The 16,722-nt window shown below is 40.2% G+C and overlaps 1 protein-coding gene across 7 annotated transcripts in view; it reads left to right on the top strand.

Moving 5' to 3' along the window:
- The window catches only part of LOC122564841 (nuclear receptor subfamily 6 group A member 1), a 371,801-nt gene that overhangs the window by 174,794 nt on the left and 180,285 nt on the right, over window positions 1–16,722 (top strand). The window contains exon 1 of one of the 7 annotated variants that reach the window (XM_043720170.1): window positions 16,419–16,527. The exons of the other annotated variants lie outside the window; for them this stretch is intronic. Coding sequence (XP_043576105.1) covers window positions 16,500–16,527 — 28 coding nt within the window. The 5' untranslated portion in view covers window positions 16,419–16,499. Of the gene's footprint in view, window positions 1–16,418; window positions 16,528–16,722 lie in introns of those variants that run through there. 7 annotated transcript variants of the gene reach the window in all.

Genomic DNA, 16,722 nt, shown 5'->3' with positions numbered 1-16,722 from the left:
CTACGCTGCAGTAAAAGAAGTCCTCTCTTTATAATTCAAACCCTCCCTTCCCGGTAGCATCCTGGGCAAATCTCTTCTCTACCCTCTCCAACTTAAAATCCTCCCTATAATCAGAGGGACCAGAACTGGACACAGTACTCTAGAAGAGACCTCTTGAACATCCTGTACAACCTCAACATAGCGTCCTTACTCCTGTACTCACTAAGGGTCTGAGGAATGAAGGCAAGTGTGCTAAACAACATCTTAACTACTCTATGTATGTGATACAAACTTCAAAGAATTTGTACCTGAACTCCTATGTCTCTCTCTGCTCTAAAACACTACCCAATGCCTAATATAATTAAAAATAAGTCTTGCCTTTGTTTGTTTTACCAAAATGCAATACCTTGCATTTATTCAAATTAAACTCCATCTGCCACTCTTCAGCTTATTGATCCAATTGATCAAGATCCCTTTGTAATCTTAGATAACCTTATTTGCTGTCCACTGTACCACCAATCTTGATGTCATCCCACGAACTTACCATGCTTTGTCTAGTCTCATCTAAATCATTTATATAAATGACAAACAAAAGTGGCTCGGCACTGATCCCTGTGGAACACTGCTGGTCACAGGCTTCCAGTCTGAAAAAACAACCCTCCACCATCTCTGTTCAGCCAATTTTTGTATTCATTCGGTAAGGTCATTCCTGAATCCCATGTGATCTAACTTTACTAATTAGTCTCCCATGCAGCTTTAGTAAAATATCTGCTGTCCTTTTAGATGGGGTAGCGGTCATGGCTTTGGAAAGTACTGTATAACGAGTCCTGGTGAACTGATGCAGTGCATTTTACAGATGGTACACCCTGTTAGTACTGTGTGTTGATGGTGGAGGGCGTGAATGCTTGTGGATGTGGTGCCAATCAAGTGGCTGTCTTGTCCTGAGTGGAGTCGAGCTCGAGTCGTGTTGGACTTCCACTATAGAGATCTTTTTTTTAAATTTAACTGTAACTGTAGAAATGAGAACAAAAAACTTTTTAAAAAACAAGTCTTTAGTACTATTGCCAGAATACTTTCAGGTCTCATTACATTTACAGTATCCAGTACATCCAGCTATTTTTTGATGTCCTGTAGAGTGAATCGAATTGGATGAAGACTGTCACTGTGATGTGTGAACCTCTGGAGGAGGCTGAGATGGATCATCCATTTAGCACTTCATGTTGAAGATTGTTTCAAAAGCTTCAGCCTTCTATTTTGCACTGATGTGCTAGGCTCCCCCATCTTTTGAAGATGGGATATTTGTGGACACTTAGAGTCCCACAGCATGGAAACAGACCCTTTGGGTCCAACTCATCTGTGCCGACCACACATCCCAATCTGACCTACTCCCGTTTGCCAGCATTTGGCCCATATCCCTGTAAGCCGTTTCTATTCATATGGCTTTTAAATGTTGTAATTGTATCTGTCTCTACTAATTCCTCTGGCAGATCGCTCCATACAAGCACCACTCTATGCATGAAAAAGTTGCCCCCACCTTTTTAAATCTTTAACCCTCTCACCTTAAACATGTACCCTCTAGTTTTAGACTTTCCCACCCTAGGAAAAAGACATTAGCAATTCACTCTATCCATGCCCCTCATGATTTTAAATACCTCTATAAAGTCACCTCTCAGCCTCTAAGGGCTCCAAGGGGGGAAAGAGCCTTTTCAGCCTCTCTCTATAACTCAAACCCTCCAATCCCAGCAACATTCTTATGAAATATTTTTCCACCCTCATGTTTAACAACATCCTCCCCACAGCAGGGTGACCAGAATTGTACACAGTATTCTAAAGGTGGCCTCAACAGCTGCAACATGACATCCTAACTCCGATACTCAACATTCTGACCAATAAAAGCGAGTGTGCCAAATGCTGCCTTCACCACCCCGGCTACATGCACGCTAATTCCAAAGAACTATGCACCTGCATTCCTTGGTTCGACAAACCTTCCTAGGACCCTCCATTAACTGTATGGGTCCTGCCCTGGGTTTGCCTTACCAAAATGCAATACCACACTGATGTAAATTCAATTCTATCTGCCACTCCTCAACCTATCTGATCAAGGTCCTGTTGTACAGTGAGCTAATCTGCACTGTCTACTACACCACCTACTTTGGTGTCATCTACAAACTTATTAAATATACCTCCTATATTCACTTCTAAATAATTTATATAAATGAAAGAAAGCAGTGGACCCAGCACCGATCCTTGTGGCAACGCTGGTCACAGGCTGTCAATCTGAAATGCAACCCTCTACCACCACCCTCTGTCTCCTACCTTCAAGTCAGTTTTGTATCCAGTTGGCTAGCTCCCCCAGATCCCATGTGATCTAAACTCACTAATTGGTTTACCGTGCAGAACCTTGTTGAACGCTTTGCTGAAATCCATCAAGATAATATCTACCACTCTGCCTTCATCAATCTTCTTTGTCACTTCTTCAAAATAACTCAATTAAGTTTGTGAGACATGATTTCTCATGCACAAAGCCATGTTGACTATCCCAAATCAGTCTTTGCCTTTCTAAATGCATGTAAATTCCGTCCCTCAGACTCCCCTCCAACAATATGCCCACCATGGACTTAAGGCTCACTCATCTATAGTTCTCTGGCTTTTCCTTACAGCCTTTATTAAATAGTGGCATCACATTAGCCAACCTCCAGTCTTCCCATCACCTCATCTGTGGCTGTCAATGTTACAAATATCTCAGCAAGGGCCCGGCAATCTCTTTCCTAGCTTCCCTAGCACCTGATCAGATCCCAGGGATTTATCTACCTTTGTGTTTTAAGCTCTTCAGCTCCTCCTATTTTGTGAGAACGCTTTTCAAAATATCACTATTTCCTCAAGTGCCCTAGCTTCCATGTCCTTCTCCACAGTAAATACTGATGAAATATTTTTTAATATCTCAGCCACCTTCTGCTGTTCTAGACATGAACAGCCATGTTGATCTTTAAGGTACCCTACTCTCTGCCTAGTTACTCTTTTGCACTTTAATGAACCTGAGTTCATCCCCTGTCTTGATGGTTATGGCAGAGTGAGGGTTATGCTGAGCTTGAGCTTGTAAAAGTATTGGAGTTCAATTTTGCTACTACTGATGGCCCAATAGTGTCTCATAGATGTCCATTTTGAGTTGCTAGATCTGTTTAAAGTGTCTTCCATTCAGCATAACAATAGTGCCATATAAAATGATGGAGGGTATCTTTAATGTAAAGATGGAATTTAGTTTCCACAAGGATTACGCGGTGGTGACTCTTACCGGTCATGTCATGTACAGATGCATCTGCAGCATACAGATGTTTGAGGATGAGGTCAAGTCTGTTTTTCTTTCTTGGTGGTTGTTTCATTAATTGCTATAGACCCAGTCTAGCAGCTTTGCCCTTTAGGACTCAACCAGCCCAGACAGTAGTGGTGCTACCAAGCTACTCCTGGTGAAAGATACTGAAGGCACATTCCCACAATGGATTCTGCACCTCTGCCACCCTCAGTGCTTTCTCCAACTGGTGTTCAATAATGGAGGTATATTGTCTGTATGCTACGATTTCATGGGTATAACTATGTCACATTGGTGCTTGACTGAAGAAGCCTTACTTGAACTGAAACATTAATGCTGATTTCTCTACACAGATGCTGCCAGACCTGCTGAGCTTTTCCAGCAATTTCTGTTTTTGTTGTTGGTGCCCAAGGCAGTACAGTAACCCAAGTTGTAGCTTCACACAGCTGCAATTACAGCTCAATACAAATACTGATAAGAGGAGATGAAGAGGATGCCACAGAATCATTGGGAATGTTGTCAAAAGAAAAGCTAACTTATTTATGAGATAGTTAATCCTCTCTTTATATGAAGAAATACTGAGCCACTCAAACTCCTGCTGGGGAAAGACATTTTTTCCACCAAATACTGATATAGTTGCCCAAGGCTGGAATCGAACCTGGGTACCTTGTGCTGTGAGGCAGCAGTGCTAACCATTGAGCCACCGTGCTGCACTATTTTAAATCATTTCCTTGGTATAAGTCATCTTTGTCTACAGATAAATTATGGACAACCAATATGGTTACCATCCCAGACACTAGGGCACTGACTCTATCCACATATGCATTCCTCCTCTTGAAATATAGCATTGACAACTGTACCTTCAGCTGCCTCGGTTGCACACTGTAATGCCCTTCCTAGGTGCACCTGACGCAAGGTATGGGTATATACTCCATTCCAATACCATTTACTAAGTCTTTAGCATCTAATGCATTCTTTTTGGTGGAAAAAATATGTCTTTCCCCAGCAGGAGTTTGAGTGACTCAGTATTTCTTCATATAAAGAGAGGACTAACTATCTCATGAATGAGTTAGCTTTCCTTTTGACAGGCATTCCCAATGATTCTGTGACATCCTCTTCATCTCTTATCAGTATTCGTACTGAGCTGTTTGCAGCTGTGTGAAGCTACAACTTGGGTTACTGTACTGCCCATCGAGGTTCCTTTCTTTGCATTGACCTTGAGTCCCTGAATACATCCCATGGGTGTGCCTTGCAACCTCCAGAAATCTGCACACAGCTGTCCCACCTTGTGACATTGGATACACTTAGGCCTTCAGACATCATTTCCACACTCTGCACTTTCCTTTCTGGCTTGAGAATATCCAGAGCATTCCCAGCAGTTAGTTCCCTTTTCATCCCTGGCAACTTGCCTTCCTTTTACCCTCTTACATTCTGTAAGTCTCAGGATGGTTGGGGTGGTGGGGGTGATAGAAAAAGGGTTTACATCAGTGTTTCAAAAGAGAGCTGAATATATATTTGGAAGTGATCAATATAGAGGGCTACAGTGTTGGGGCTGGAGATTGAAACTAGTTGGCAGCTTGTTTGGGAGCCAGCACGGTCACAATATACTGTAAAATTCTACGAGTCTCTCACCTTGAAATCAGCAACCATCTCTATCTATCTAGTTGTTGCAATCTTCTAGATTTCCGTGTGAATACTTACTAATGAATGGAGTGAAAATTATTTCTCTCAGCCTCTCATATATAATCTCCATCTTTAATGTAAAAAATCAAATGACACCAGGTTGTCGTCCAACAGGATTATTTGAAATTGCAAGTTTTCAGAGCTCTACACCTTTCTCAGGCGTGGTATGATAGAGAGGTATAAGAATTTATTAAAAAAAAGTTAACAATTTTAAAACAAGCTGCCCTTGTGGAGTCCTTTAATCAGTTAAGAGGTAGACTGCAAATTAAAATGCAAAATCCAGATTCCGTTCAAATCTTTGTCCCTAGATAGTTGAAGATTTGATCAATGTACAAGGGGTGACAGCTCAGATTAGACGATGCATTTTAGGTGTGAGGTCCCTCTTCGAATCTGTTTTAAGCTGAGCTCTGGAGGAAAGCTTGCAATTTCAAATAAACCTATTTGAGTATAACCTGGTGTTTGATTATTGACCTTGTCCACCCCAGTCCAACTCCGGTATCTCCATATCCATCTTTAATGCCTGCATCCAAGCAGAACTATTTTGATTTACCCTTCCAAATTCTATGCATGTTTGCTCAGGAGCCATCTTGTTTGACAATGGCCTTTTTGCTACATAATTATCTATGGAATCCTCCTTAGAAAGTTTTGTGTGAACCTCATGGGTTCTGTCTATCAACCTGTGTTGCATTAGCAGTGTTCAGTTCTTTTAACATTTCATTTCAACAAATTTCATTGATTGAACTGTGAGAAGGAAAAGAAGCCCTTTGATCTCAACAATCCTCCTCGAGGGCTTTTCCTGGCATTCTGTTGGATCTGTTGCTATCATCTTTAATCAATTATACCCCTCTGACTGCACTTCTATTTTGAGGTACCCTCTTGTTCTCAAACTTGACTCAGCGCTACTATTTTCTCTCGGTGGAACTGCTTGTCCTGTAATTAAATTGGCAGCATTGGGAGATGGCATGCTGTCAATTGTGGAAACCAGCAATTAAGAGGCTGCCTTTTGGGAAAGTAACTCCACCAGTCTGGCTTGTAGAAAGTGTAGGCTTGGGAGCACCATTCCATCTCAAAGTCAGGAAATTCAAAACCACAGGAAAATCTTTACCAATGTGTCAGGTTGATAACCTGTCACCAATGCTTAGAGGGATGAGCAAAATCATGTGTTTTATGGAGGGCCTTAAAGATGTGAGGTAGGAGGAGAGGCTTCAATATCTAGGAAGTATATTACAGAGTGTGGGACCAAGGTACTGAAGTTACAACTGCTAGTGCTGTGATTTCAAGAGGAGGAATGCACATGTGGCTAGAGTCAGACATTTAGTGATTTTGGGGAAAGTTATACTTCCAAAGGAGATTGAAGAGGTAGGATGAGATCTTATGTGGATTCAGTTTAGGTAGGTGATAGCCTAGTGGTATTATGACTGGACGATCAATCCAGAAACTCAGCTAATGTTCTGGGGACTCAGGTTTGAATCCTGTCAAGGCAGATGGTGGAACTTGAATTCAAAAAAACAAGTATCTGGAATTAAGAATCTATTAATGACCATGAAACTGTTTTCTATTAGCAGAAAAGGCAATCTGGTTCACTAATGCCTTTTAGGGAAGGAAATTTACCATCCTCACCTCATCTGGCCTACATATGATGCCAGACCCACAGCCCTCTGAAATGGTCTAGCAAACCACTCACTTGTATCAATCACTACAAAGTCTCAGAAAAATGAAACCAAACAGATCACCTGGCATCAACTGGAAAAGACAATAGCGGAAACAGACATCTTGATGCTGCAAAATCCTCCTTACTAACACCTAGAGGTTAGTGTCAAAATTGGGAGAGCAATCCATAGGCTCGTCAAGCAACAGGCTGACAGAGTCATACTCATAGAATTGTACATTACAGATAATGGCCCAGACACCACTATCACCATCCCTGGATACATCTTATCCCACTAACAGGACAGATGCAGCAGAGGTGGTGATAGAGTGGTATACAGTCAGGAGGGATTTGGCCTAGGAGTCCTCAATATTGACTCCAGACCCAATGGCTTCAGGTTAAACATGAGCAAGGAATCCTCCTGCTGATTACTGTGTACTATCCTCCCTCAGCTGATGAATCAGTATTCCTCCATGTTGAACAACACTTAGAGAAAGTACTGAGGACGGCAAGGACACAAAACATACTCATGATGGGGGATTTCAATTTCCACCACCAAGAGTGGCTCGGTAGCAGTACTACTAATCGAGAATGTTGGGTCCGAAAGGACATAAAGGCTAATTCGGCTGGGACCTGTTTCACTAATGTAGGAGGTTGAGAGGTTACCTTATAGAGGTTTATCGAATTATGAGTGGTATGGATAGGGTTAATGATTGGTATCTTTTCCCTAGGAGGGGGTTTTCAAGATGAGGGGGCATATTTTTAATGTGAAAGGAGAGAGATTTAAAAAAGAAATGGGGGCAAATTTTTTACACAAAGGGTGGTACGTGTCTGAATTGAATTTCCTGAGCAAGTGGTGAATGCGGACACAGTTATGTTTAACAGGCACTTACATAAGTACATGAATAGAAACATTTTGGAGGGATGTGGGCCAGGAGCAGGCAGGTTGGTTGAGTTTAGTTTGCGATTACTTTTGGTGTGGACTGGTTGAACCGAAGGGGCTGTTTCTGTGCGATATGACTCTATGACATAGTTGCTAGACTAAGTGGTGCGAAAGTCAACAAGAGAGAAAAACATGATCTCATCCTTACCAATCTACTGGCGACAGGTGCATCTGTCCATGACAATATCAGTAAGAATGACCACCACACAATCCTTGTGAAGACTAAGTCCTTCCTTCACTTTGAAAATAACTTCCATAGTGCTGTGTGGCACGATTGCCATGCTGAATGGGACAGACGTTGAACAGATCTAGCAACTCAAGACTGCGCATCCGTGAGGTACTGTGGGCCATCAACATTAGCAGAATTGTCCTCCAGCACAATCTGCAACCTCATGCCCTGGCATATCCCCAATTCAACCACTACCATTAAACTAGTTCAATGTAGTAGGCATGCCAGGAGCAGCACTTAACATACCTGAAAATGAGGTGTCACCCTGGTGAAACTACCAAACAGGACTATTTGCGTGCCAAAAAGCAAAAGCAGCAAGTGGTAGAAAGAGATGTGAGCCCATAACCAACACATTTTATGTAAGCTCCGCAGTCCTGCCACATCCAGTCATGAATTGATGGTGGACAGTCAAACAACTCACTGGAGGAGGGAACTCCACAAGCATCCTCAGTGATGGAAGAGCCAAGCACATCATTGCAAAAGATAAGGCTGAAGCATTCGCTGTAATCTTCAGCCAGAACTGCTGAGTGGAGGATTCATGTTGGCCTCCTCCAGTGGTCCCCAGTATCACGGATACCAATCTTTAGCCAATTCAATTCACTTCACTTAATATCAAGAAATGGTTGGAGACACTGGCTACTGCAAAGGCTTTAAGCCCTGACAACATTCCAGCAATAGCACTGAAGACCTATGCTCCAGAACTTGCCAGACCCCAAGGCCAACTTTTCCTGTACAGCTACAACACTGACAGCTACCCGACAGTGTGGAACATTGCCCAGGTATGTCCTGTACATAAAAAGCAGGACAGATCCAACCTGGTCAATTCCCACCATGTCTGTCTACTTTTTATCATAAGTAAAGTCATGGAAGGTGTCATCAACAGTGCTATCAAGCAGCACCTGCTCAGTGACGCCCAGTTTGGGTTTTGCCAGGGCCAAGCAGCTCCTGATCTCAGTGCAGTCTTTGTTCAAACATGGCCAAAAGAGCTGAACTCCAGAGGGGAGGGGAGTGACAGTCCTTGACAGCAAGGCTGTATTCTACTGTGTGTGGATCAAGGAGCAAAACTGCAATCAGTGGGTATCGGGGCAAAGGCTGCACTGGTTGGAGTCATTTCTGGCCACAGGAAGATGATTGTTGTTGTTGGTGGTCAGTAATCTCAGCTCCAGGACATCTCTGCAGAAGTTCCTCAGGGTATTGTCTGAGGCCCAAACCTCTTCAACTGCTTCCCCAATGACCTTCTCTCCATCATAAGGCCAGAAGTGGGAATGTTTGCTGATAGTTGTGCAATGTTCAGCACCATTCACAGCTGATTAGGGACTAGAGCAGTCCATGTTCAAATGCAACAAGATCTGGACAATATCCTGATTTGGACTGACAAGTAGCATTCACACCATACAAATATCAATCTATGACCATTGCCCCTTGACATTCAATGATGATACCATCACTAAATAGTCCACTGTCAACATCCTGGGGTTATAATTGAACAGAAACTCAATTGGACTTACAATTTGCACAAACTGGCTACAAGGACAGGTCAGAGGCTAGGAATACTACAATGAGCAACTCACCTCCTGACTCCCCAAAGCCTGTCCATCATCTACATGGCATAAGTCACGATTTTGATGGAATGCTTCCCATTTACCTGGATGGTTGAGGCTCCAACAACACTCAAAGCTTGACACCATCTAGGACAAAGCAGTCCACTTGTTTGGCATTAAATCTACAAGCATCCACTCCCTCCACCACTGACACTTAGTCACAGCAGTATACAGTTTCTACAAGATTCTCTGGAGAAATTCACTTGAGATCCTCAGCCAACACCTTCCAAACCCACAACCACTTCCATCTCGAAGGACAAGTGCAGCAGATACATGGGTACACCCCCACCTTCCCTTCCAAGACACTCACCATCCTAAAATATATCACCATTTCTTCACTGTCGCTGGGTCCAAATCTGGGAATTCCCTACTCAGAGGCATTGTGAGTCAACCCATCGCAGGTGGTCTGCAGCAGTTCAAGAAGGCAGCTGACCACCATCTTCTCAAGGGCAACTGGGATGGGCAATAAATGCTGAGCAGTGAGCAACATCCACATTCCCCAAATGATTGTTTTTAAATGCAGTAACTAAAATTTTAAATTTGAAGCTATGGATGACTGACAGATAGCCTGGGAATAGGACTATGCCATTCAGCTTTGCCTTTGAGCCTATTCTACTTTTCATCTAGATTGTGGCTGAGTCCATTTACTTGGTTTGATTGCATAAGAGTTAATGTTAGCCTGGTTTTCCTTTTAAAAAAGTTTCTATTGTGCTTCCTATGCTTAACTCTAGAATGATTAGTTCTAATTTTATGGTTATTTGATTATTCACCATCTACTACACTCCCGTCCTGGACTTGTTTACTGGATGAAGCAATGTAATGCAGGTTAGTGAAGACCGGTGATATATGTGATGCATGTATATATCACATATATATGTGATATATGTAGAACTTGATACAGACAAGGATAAAGGCAGCACAGTTTTGGATGAGTTGAGATTTACAGAGGATGCAAGATGAAGGTTATTAAGAAGAAGGAATAGTGGAATATTGAAGGTAAAAAAAGATGGTTGCAGATTTTAATAGCAAACAGGTTTCACTATCCCTAGTTCAGCTTAAGTTATGAACATTAATTTGAATAAGACACCAGCAGTCTTAAATGATGGTGAGGGGTTGAAATGGAAGTAGTGCAAGGGATGGAGAGTTTATTGTTGGATTAAGATGATGTCTGAAGGAAATGAAAGCTGATCCAAGACTGGACGCGGGGCAACTGATCTGATGCTACATTAACAGTGGACAGATCAAGAGGCCTGGTGGTGAAATAGAGGTGGGTGTCATCATCAGAATGGATAAATTTGCACGCAGCTTCGGGAGGAATGCTTGAGGAACTCTGCAGTATGTGGGGACATTAGGCATAGTTCAGCCTGATGTGAAGTCCACCCTCCCTTGTCCCTTTTATTGTTGTGCCACCACAAATCACTACAAAGAGTGATTTAGGTTGTGTTTACTTGAATTCTTAATCCCAACTCATTCGTGAGGCATTAAGAGTTTTTCCTTTGATGGCTGCCATGGCTGTCAATAAGACTGACACCCAGTTCTACCATACCACATCTGTCCTAATTTCCTAATTTGTAGTATTACATATCTGATATCCAGAACTCCATTTGCAGAAATTTCCTGTAACTAAGTTTGCAAAGATTGAAGCTCTTCTCTTCACAGCCCCACATCAGATTTTGTTCCATCGCTAGCCACTGACTTCAGTCATTTCCCTGGTAACAAATATTCTGAGATCTAACCAGAATATTTGTATTTTTACTGTTGTATTTCATACTGAAATATATATTACCCAGAGCAATGTATGCATTTTTGATCTCCTTACCTTCGTAAACAAGGTGCAGATATGAAACGCTGAATTACTTTTTTTCTGAATAATTACTGTTCTATAACACTGTGATAGAATGAGTGCAACAAAATTTATTGATTCCTGAGATGGTTGAGTTGTTCTATGAGGATAGATTTGGAAGGTCAAGCTTGTACTCCTAAAGTTTTGAAAAACTGAGAGCTGATTTTGAGAATGACATAAAATCTTAAAAAGCTCAACAAGTTAGTTGCAGAAGGGATGTTTCCCTGGTTGGGGCGTTAATCCACAACCAGGAATCACAATCTTCAAGTAACACCATTTAGGACTGAGCTGAGGAGGAAGCTCTTCATTCAAAGAGTCATGAATCTTTCACATTCTCTACCCAGATAGTCTGTGGGGGCTCTGTCATTGAGTTTGCTTAGGACAGAGATGAATAGATTTATAGATATTAAAGGCATCATGTGATATTGAGATAGATTGAGAAGATGGCATTGTGGTAGAAATTGGCAGAAAATCTTGTTGAATGACAGAACAGGTTTCAGGGTCTGAATGGTCCGTTCATGCTCCTATTTCCTGTTTTGCAACCACAGTTTCTCAGCCTAGTTTCTGACCACACATCCATTCATCATAAAGACCACCAATTTCAACTTCAGTAACAATATCCCTTTACTAGATCATCTGTTATTGAAATCCTCATCCACACCATTGATTCCATAAAACTTGACTTGTGCAACAACCATTCTTTTGGCAGGCTTTCCATTTTCCATCCTTCATAAACTTGTGCTCAACAAAACTCTGTCATCCAAGATCTAATACACATCCATTTGCCTATCTACTGGTTGTTGACTACGTTGGTTCCTTGTTCAGCAGTACCTCAACCTTAAGTTATTTTCCTTTTTCTCAAATTCATGAATAGTGATGTCGCCTCCCTAGTTCTGCAACTTACTGCAGCTATTCAGTTGGGCTTCCTGCTGATCCTCAGTTTTGATCAGTTCAACCATCCCTTCAACTGCCTAAGCTTAAATTTTCTTTCTTAAATAATTAAACTTCTGTACTCCGTGTTCCTATGCTTCTTAAAACATATCTATTTCATCAAACTTTGGGCATTTATACTGTGGTGTATTATCTTTTTTCTTGCTCGTGAGAGGTGCATTTTTATTACGTTTTGCTGTGTTAAGTGTTTTATGCATGCATGTTGTTATATTAAGCAGATTATTTTTAGGGAAGGAATTATCTAAGAACCATGTTGTTAAAAGGCTCTTGTGATTGCTAACATCTATAAAATTGTACAAAAGCACTTACTAAGGAGAAACATACCCCCAAATGCATTTTTATGCAGATGTAAATTAAACTGAGTTAATTATTGTAAAACATAAATCAATCTATAGGGCACATACATTCAAATTATTTAGGAAAGCTTTCAAGAAGGCAGTGTTTGTTTCTTTGATCAAAATGTTGTATTTATTTGCAACTTGTTTACTTAGTTCTGTATATGGAGCAATTTACACACATTTGGCTATTTGGAGTGTTTAGTCACAAAAGAGGTCACTCATTGCAGGCATCTATTGTTTTTTTTTCAAAGCATGGAATATACAAATGTTTATCAGAAAATGTAAGTTAAAAGTTAGGCTGCTAGTTTAAATTTAGATTTGTCTTTTAACATATAAATAGACTAGGCGTTGAAATCAAAGCAGCTGACTCCATTCATTGAACAATGGGATTGCTGCCACAGTCAGAAGCTTCATGTGTGTGAATAAGCCACATCCCGGTGCTAGTTAATTAGCAAAGGATTATTAATGATGCATTGCTGCATTTGCTAGTCTTAGCCCTATTATTACAGTCAAATGCGTTCGTACACAAGGCAGGAATGGTCATTGTGATGCAAAGAACAGATTAGTCACATTAACATAAGAAAAGTGCAGAGGGCTTTTTTGTTTTTTGTTTATACAAAGCCACGTCCTCAAAGGAGTTGTGATTTCAACACTAAATACTACTTCACTAGTGCTTTGTAACTTCTCTCCTGCCAAAGAGTACATAAAGATAAAAAGGCATAAAAGAAATAGTTTCAAAATAATTTCTGCATTTACTAAATCCAATGTATTTAAAAATGTAAATAAAGTGAATTAATTTCCCCTTTCTTCCCCAACACCCCCCCCTCACTTCTGTTTTCCCCTATATCTACCTGGAATACATTTCTGCACATATTTATGAAAAAACACTATCATTGTCCAGAAATCTGCCATTTTAAATCTCCCTCCTTTCCTTAATGTTCCATTTCTTTTAATGGAAGCTAGAACATAGTCTAGGAAATAAGTCAGAGCTTCTTGACCCTGATAAAGAATGCTACTGATATTGTATCATCTACATCATTTAGTTGTTAATGTATTTAACCTTTTTAAAACCTGCTTCCAATTGCTTTCAGTTGATTCACTGTTTGAACTTACATTTTATGACTATTTCTTTCAAAGGATTTATTTTCAAAACCACTTTGGAGATTTCTTTTCAATTGCAAAACTGAAAATGCAAATGAATTTTGACAAAATACACCTCAATTTAATTCTTAAAAATTGTAACCTGCATAACATTCTTCATTAATATCATTGAAGAATGCCAAGAATGAATATAATAGAAACTTAAATAGTGTACCAAAAGTTAGTTAATTCCCATATTCCCAGCAACACTTACTATTTCCAATCTCTGTGATGCCCCAGCTATGGCTCTGATATTCAATCTCTTAAATCCACATTAGGGATTTGAGCATATTGTTGAACTTTTAGTTTTGCTATTTATCACCACATTTGGCTGAACTACATCAATCCATTCTCTTCACCTCCTTCACCATAACTGCTTAAGACTCTCTGATCATCCCTGGTGCACCAAGATACCAGCCACCTCTACCGTTGCAGTTTCTTTCCAACCAGCTTCACATTCATTCCACTCTTCCAACTTTACCTCTACCACCAAATTTGAACAGCTCAAAGCCACTTTTGCTGCAAAGAAAGAAAGCATGTGTTTTTTTTGGTTCGCTGACCAATTTGATGCCCACCAAGCCAACCACTACCTGAGGTCACCTTCACCCTGGCCCAGTACACCCATCATTTTCTAGTTTATTTTCTGAACCACCAGACTGTCTTTGATCTCTTCTTTTGAACCTTGATCCCAATCCACTGAAGTACTTGACTGTTCAGATTTCTGTCCTGGCCTCCGTGCTAATCAGTATTATAAATGCTTCAATAAAACACTCGAATCCTCTACTACATTTGTGCTGCCAGACTGCTCATCTGATATCCACTTGCATACGAAGCATAATTTCTTGCAAGTAACTATTAGAAAGACAAAATCATAGTGGGAAACCCGAGAGCAAACTCTCTAATCTTGCCACCTACTTCAATTTCTTGTTCTCGTCACAACAATTTGAAGACAACCTGTCCTCCTTAAACTGAGCTAAGTTTCTTACTCAATATTCTCTTTATTATTAAGACAATATGCTTGTACCTCTGATCTTACACTGTCACTTGTTGTTTCGATCTCTCATCCATGTCTTTGTCACTGGTGAATGTGGCTTTACCAGTGGTCTCCAGGTTTAGCTTCCACTTAGCACCTTTCATGGCTGATCCAAAGCTCTGCTGCCTGCGTCCTTTTCCACATCATGCTTTGTGTACTCAATACCCTTTATTCATCAGTTTCTAGACTTTAAAGTTGGGTAAAGATGCAAGGATGGGGAATATGGGCATGAGTTGCAGGGGAGGGATTTAGAGGGCAAGTCTAAGGTTGTCGGGGTTTGCATACTGCTTATAGGGGCTGCAAGAGCACTCCTGATTTCCTGGTGCCACAAAAGAAAGTTTTTTTTTTAAAAAACCTTACCTTTCAGGGGTATTGTGTTCCAATTCTGGCCTGATTTGCTTTAAGCAGACTCCCTGCTCGGCAGCAAGTTAAAATGTCACTGGGATGCAATTGGCATCAAAAGATCCCAATTAGTGCTTCATGTATGTACTTTTGTTGCCTGAATAAGCAACATTCTAGAGTATAAATCCAGACTTTTAATTTCCCACCTTCCCAGGCATAGTTCTGTGGGGCAAAACTGTTTTAAAAATTCTTGATTGTTTAATGTGTAGATATATCCAAATATTTATTTTTAGGTAAATTAACATTTCCAATTTAGTATTATTCTGGATTGCTGCAAGATTTATAAAGCAGTTTTAGAAACCTTATTTTGGAATCCAACATCAGTATGATAGTATGAACTACTTATTTGTATTTAATATTGTACAAAAGTTTTCCCCAATGCTGCTTATATCACAAACATAAAAGGATTTTAATATTGATGAAAAATGATAAGCCTGTTTTATGAAGGGTCAATCTTGGCATTGGCAAAATGAATCAGTCAGGGTATGAAAATAGAGTATATAATATTTGTATGTGTATGAGTGAAAGAATTTTGCATCTGAAAACGCCATCTTGCTTTAGGTTTTTTTTTGTAGTGAGTGTTCACATCACAGTTTGTGTACTCAAGGAGCTGACCTTCACTTTACATTCCCAGTTTTTGGCTTTGTGATTGTTAGTAACTAGGATCAAAGGGCAGAGGTCAGCAGCGTAAGTACACAAATGGTGCATTACTGCTCTTCATCCTTTCTGCAAAAAGTTAAATAACTTAAAGATTGTGAGAGGAGGAGCAATTTATTTTTTCCTTGTATTACAAACAAATTTAGTTCAGGATTTTTTTTCAATATGCTTTTGTGATTGTTACGTATTTTAAAATATATATTGAGTGTTTTAACTATTGTTTGAAATGTTCCAGATTGACTGTATCTAATATATTGCCATTTTCAGCAGTAAATGGCTCAACCCAGACATGCAAATTTTGAAGTCACTCAAAAGCATTTAAAGAAGTATCTTTAATGACTTTTACTATTATTGGTTGTCATTTTTACTTAAGTCAAATGTCTATGCGGCCAGGGTTTGGTCAGGCAATATCCTTTTTCTCACGATGACCTTACTAGTAAGGATATTTACAATAATATCAGAGTTAAATCATTAATATTTTGAATAGTGAAAGTTACTTGCTTCATTTGGTCCAATGAGAAGCCGTCAGATAACCTTTCTGCTTTTAAAATACTTAACCACTTGAATTCTTTAATTTGAATTTGAAAAGCCCCTTATCTGTGACATCACACAATTAACATAAAGATCTGATTTTGCTGGCTTTCGTCAACATAATGGCAGCGAGATGTGCTTCCAAGAGGACATGGCTTGCTGATCAGGAGGGGGGACTAATCATGTCATTTTAAATGCTTCTGTCTTACTTGGAATGAAGACGGAATCAAACTTTATGGAAGGTAAAGTACTGTATTATACTTTGACGTGGAATAATGCTGTCGAAAGTCTGTTTCAAATGCAATTCTTAATGTTTTGTAATGAGCAGTAGGATTTGCTGTTTGGTACTGCTCATTTTAAGCCCTTGATTATACATTGGCATTGATGGATCTGTGAGGGAGGATTCTGGCTTGTAATAGATGGCCTTGCTTTACCAT

This window comes from Chiloscyllium plagiosum, chromosome 30 (genome assembly GCF_004010195.1).
Source record: "Chiloscyllium plagiosum isolate BGI_BamShark_2017 chromosome 30, ASM401019v2, whole genome shotgun sequence".
In the NCBI taxonomy this organism is placed as follows: Eukaryota; Metazoa; Chordata; class Chondrichthyes; order Orectolobiformes; family Hemiscylliidae; genus Chiloscyllium; species Chiloscyllium plagiosum.
The sequence above is the reverse complement of the archived record's forward strand: the minus strand, read 5'-3'. Positions and strand labels throughout refer to the sequence as shown.